Source organism: Arachis ipaensis, chromosome B1 (assembly GCF_059453495.1).
Source record: "Arachis ipaensis isolate K30076 ecotype BB chromosome B1, ASM5945349v1, whole genome shotgun sequence".
NCBI classification, from domain to species: Eukaryota; Viridiplantae; Streptophyta; class Magnoliopsida; order Fabales; family Fabaceae; genus Arachis; species Arachis ipaensis.
In genome coordinates, this window is record NC_142436.1 from 96937631 (window position 1) to 96942578 (window position 4948).

At 39.0% G+C, this 4948-nt stretch overlaps 1 protein-coding gene across 1 annotated transcript; it reads right to left on the minus strand.

Annotated features, from left to right (window-relative positions):
- Nucleotides 1–268: 268 nt before the first annotated feature.
- LOC148577578 (uncharacterized) lies at nucleotides 269–691 on the minus strand. The gene has a single exon (XM_088502897.1). The coding sequence runs from the start codon at nucleotides 689–691 to the stop codon at nucleotides 269–271; it is 423 nt and encodes a 140-aa protein (XP_088359023.1).
- Nucleotides 692–4948: the final 4257 nt, after the last annotated feature.

Sequence of the window (4948 nt, forward strand, 5' to 3'; positions counted from 1 at the left end):
ATACTTCAAGCTTGGGTGCAGGGTTTTCAACTCCAACTTTGGTGCTTCCACTTTCTCTTTGTTTGCCTTGTCTAGCATGATTGAGTCGTCTATGATTTCTTTTGTTAATTCACCACATGGTGTTTATTTGATCTTGCTCCATTGCTTCTTCACATTGATCTTCTTCTAGGACTCCTTGAACCAGCTTCTCTATTGTGTCTACCATCGTGCACTCTCCAATGGATTCCTTTGGGTAACTCATGGCAGTGAAAACATTGAACACCATCTTTTATTCATGCAGTCTTAGGACCAATTCTCCCTTTTGCACATCAATTGTAGCCCTAGCTATTGCCAGAAATGGTCTTCCTAGGATGATTGATGTATTAGACTCTTCCTCCATGTCAAGCACAATAAAATCAGCTAGGAAGATGAACTCTCCCACTTTAACCAACAAGTCTTCTACCACTCCATGGGGAAACTTGAATGTCCTATCAGCTAGTTGAGGTGCCATTCTTGTTGGTTTGGCTTCTGCAATTCTCATTCTCTTCATCGTCACTAAGGACACAAGGTTGATGCTAGCTCCCAGATCACATAATGCTTTTTCAATGCTAATATCCCCTATGATGCAGGGAATTTGAAAGCTCCTAGTATCTTTCATCTTTTGGGGAAGCTTCTTTTGTATGATGGCATTACATTCCTCTATGAGCACCATAATTTCCTTTTCTCCCTAGTTTCTTTTCTTAGTCATGAGCTCTTTAGGAACTTGGCATAGAGTGGCATTTGCTCTAAGGCTTCAGCAAAAGGGATGTTGATTTGAAGCCTCTTAAAGATCCCCAAGAACCTTGAAAACTGACTGTCCTTCTGATAAACCCCGATTTTGTGGTTTATCTTGTGCTTATTTTGGGGGATTTTATCAACTTTTCTCACATTTATTCAATGAAATAGCATGGTTTTGTAATTCTCCCTTAAATTGTGCTTAAATGTGAAAACATGCTTTTTAGGCCCTAAAATTGGTGATTTTAATTCACTTTAATCCCATTCGATGCCTTGATATGTTTGTTGAGTAATTTCAGGTTCATAAGGCAAGTATCGGATGGAAGAAATGAGGAAAAAAGCATGCAAAGTGGGAGAACTCATGAAGAAATGAAGGAATCGTAAAGCTGTCAAGTCCGACCTCTTCGCACTCAATCGACCATAACATGAGCTACAGAGGTCCAAATGAGGCGGTTTCAGTTGCGTTGGAAAGCTAACATCCGTGGCTTCAAAATGATATAAAATTTGCTATATGTTGCTTTGGGTATAGGGGCGCGCGCGCGCCGATGCTGCTCGACCCACTAAAGATGAAATCGCCCCCAGCGATTTCTGAAGCACTTTGGGCCCAACCCAACTCATTTCTGATGCTATTCAAGCCAAGGATTGAAGGAGAGTCAACACACTTAGTCATAGTCTAGTTTCATTATGCTTTAGTTTAGTTTTCTAGAGAGAGAAGCTCTCACTTCTCTCTAGAATTAGGATTAGGATTAGGTTTAGTTCTTAGATCTAGGCTTTAATTCATGTTTTCTTCTACTCCTTCTTCTTAATTCCTTGTTATTACATTTATAATTCTTCCATTGTTGTTATTACTTTCTTCTACTTTGTTTGTAGATCTACTTTTGCTCATCCTAATTTCTTTTAGTGTAGTTTGAAGTAATTCATTTAGATCTTGTTTCCTTTGATTGTTGTTATTGATTTCTTACATTCAATTGTTGTTAGCTTTTACTCTTGTCACAAATTTACTATGCCTTGCTTTTATGCCTTCCAAGTATAGTTGGATCTCTTTTTAATTCTTGCATTTTGTGATGTTTACTTTTCTTGCACTCTAGGTGTTTGTTAAAATGCTTCCTCTAGTTTTTGAGTAGTTTTCTTTGCTCTTGGCCTAGGCTAAGGGAATTGAGTGACCTTGAGTCATTGGGTCTCATTGAATTGGTGATTTGAGAACCCTTGGTGATCAATTTGATACTCATTGACGCCAACCCACTACTAATCTAATTAGTAGGTAGGTTGGGACTTATGGGTTGATGTGATCAAGCCTATTTGACGTACTTCAAGCCTAGGAGTAGATATTACGTACTTAAGGCTTTGGAAGTAGACTTAATGGGTTGGCCTCTCATAATTATCAATATTTGGTATGTAGACAAGGATGGTGATCTCAATTACCTATGTCTAGCCAAGAGTTCTTACTATTTCTTTTATTAGTTCTTGTTGTTTTACTTTCTTGTCATTTATGTTTTCTTGTCAAATATCAAATCAACCCTCCTTTGCATTTTCATAGCCAATAATTAAACACTTCATTGCAACTCTTCGTGAGACGACCCGGAGTCCAAATACTCCAGTCAATTTTCATTTGGGGTTTGTTAATTCTGACAAAACCAAATTTTTGATGTGGGAATTATTTGTTGGTTTGGAACTATGCTTACAACGAAGTTATTCCTTCTATAAGAAGAAATTCTAGACCATCAAGCAAAACTTCTCATCAAAATGGCGCCGTTACCGGGGAGTTGTAATGGTGTTATGTTATTGGCTATTGTGAATATTGTGAATATGTTTGCTTTTTTCTTATTTGTTAGTTTTTGTTAGGTTTAGGACTTGTTGCTTATTTTTGTTAGCTTTTGTTTTTATTTGCTATTATGAATTCTCACCACTTTGGCTATGAGTTTGGTTCAAATTATGTTGTAGGAAATGGGAGCTACAATGAGGATGTGCATCAAGGATGGAACAATCAAAGATGGGAGGAGCCTCAAAGGATTGATCAACCTTCTTGGCAACAACAACCTCCGGATTCTTATGGGTATAATTCTCATCCTAATGCATATCAATCTAATGGATATGGTGACCTTTATTATGATTATCAATAACCACCACCATATGCCTATGAACCACCCCCTCAACCTAATTTTGAACCACCTTACTCACAAGCTCCCTACCACCAAACACCTCCATATGATCCCAACACATATCCACCATACCAACCACCTTGTGAACCATATGAACCATATGAAGAACCACCCCAATTCCCCCACCAATACCCTCAAGAACCACCACCAATTACCAAGATGAATCACCTCCCATGTATGATAACTTTCAACCACATAATGAATTTCCCTTTCCACCACAACCCTCCAAGGAAGAACACCCACATCCATCCATCCAAGAGTCAATGGATCGTCTCAAGGAAGAAATGGATCGGCTTCAAGCAATAATCCATCAAAAAGAGCAAGAGGAAGCCCAAAGGAGGAGGAATGAAGTCATCGAGGCTAACCTTGCCAAAATTAAAGCCAACTTGGACTCATGGGACTCATGCAACAAGCAAAGCATCTCCACGGATGAGTGTGAGAAATCAACCGAAGAAAGAAGCATGAAGGAGATTTTAGAATCTCAATATGAGGACAAGGAGATGGGGTATGTCTTACAACAAGTGGAGGAGGGAGAGATTGTTGAAGAAGAAGAAGTGGTTGAAGAGTTAGAGGAAGTTGAACAAGAGGTGGATTCCAAGTTTGAGAACACTTCCACACCAAGTAACATTGTTGATGATTTTGTGGAAGTTGTTGAACCCTCTTCCATTGAGCCTGAAGGCGATGTTAAGGAGGGTGCACAACCTCCTAAGCATATAATGAATGATGAAGAATTGGAAGAAGGTGAGCAAGCAACAAATCTTCCTCTTAAAGATGAAGAGGCTTGTCAAGAGGTGAACATGGAAGAAGCTTGCCAAGAGGTGGAGGTATTCAAAGAAGAGCACAAGGGAATGGAACTTACAAGATCATTAGGACCATCCCTTTCTAAGTCACCATCCAACACAACATTCAAGTGGGTAAAATTCTTATCTCTAATCTTTACTTTCTCACTTGAATATGGTTTGCTTGAGACGGATGGGCAACTTAGAGCTCTTTGTGGGGTTAAGAGCAAAAGAAAATTGAGTAGTGGATGGAAATGCCAATCAAGGTTCTTTATGGTTGGAAATTCAAAGTTCAAGTGCAATGGTTGGTATAATTCTCAACTAAAGGGGTCTAGGAAGATGCTTTGGTGTTCACTTGAGAATTCGGATCACTTCTCACCCAATTGGAATTATGATGATCAACTTGAAGATGGGTGTAGAAACAAGATTTAGGATCCGGGAATATGTAAAGACCAATTTTGGAAGCCCTTAGCTTGTGTGGAACTTCATCAAAGCCTGGTGCCATTGATCTTGAATCTTGGAGCTTACTTGAAGTCTAAGCATTGGTGGAAGTTTCAAGATGAATTCAAGCACAAGCCACCATAACAAGGAGCTTTCCAAATGTCCAACTTAAGGACTTAAACTAAAAGTTCTAGGTGGGAGACACCCCACCATGGTAAACTCTTTCCACTCTCTTTTAGATTTGGTTAATAAGTGATTTGAGTTACCATTGTAGGTAGTTTTTGTTATTTTCTATACTCTTATGCATTTTGCTTTTATTGATACGTTGTTTGTTGCATTCATGCTTTGATTAGAGTAGATGTAGTTAGATTGCATTTTGCTTTTAGTATAAGTTTTGTTCTTAGTGTATTTGAAAATTTTTCAAAAAAAACCAAAAAGATTTGTTGTTAAATTTGAATTTTTCTTGCTTTAGAATGTTTATAGATTAGGAGAGTATTAAATTCTGTGTTTGTGCTTCTTTAAAAAAAAAAAAAAAACGGGAATCGGCGCCCAAGCGCGCAGTGCGCGCGTGCGCGGGTGGTGCATATCACACTCCTGGTACAAAAACCAGAGAGTTGTGCCCACTTTATGCCTACTTTGTGCCAGCCGATCCACGCGTAAGCACGCATGGCGCGCGCGAGACGATTGTTCCTGTTGCATCCGCGCCCAAGCACGCATGGCGCATATGCACGGATTTGCACCCTGTTTTCCTCCTTTCTCTTTTCTCCTTCTTTCTTCTTCTCTTTTTCTTTCTTTCTATTTTTTTCTTCTTTTTCT

What these genes read in the sequence shown, in the direction of transcription:
- LOC148577578 (XM_088502897.1), bottom strand. Translation starts at nt 691, where the DNA reads ATGGTGCTCATAGAGGAATGTAATGCCATCATACAAAAGAAGCTTCCC.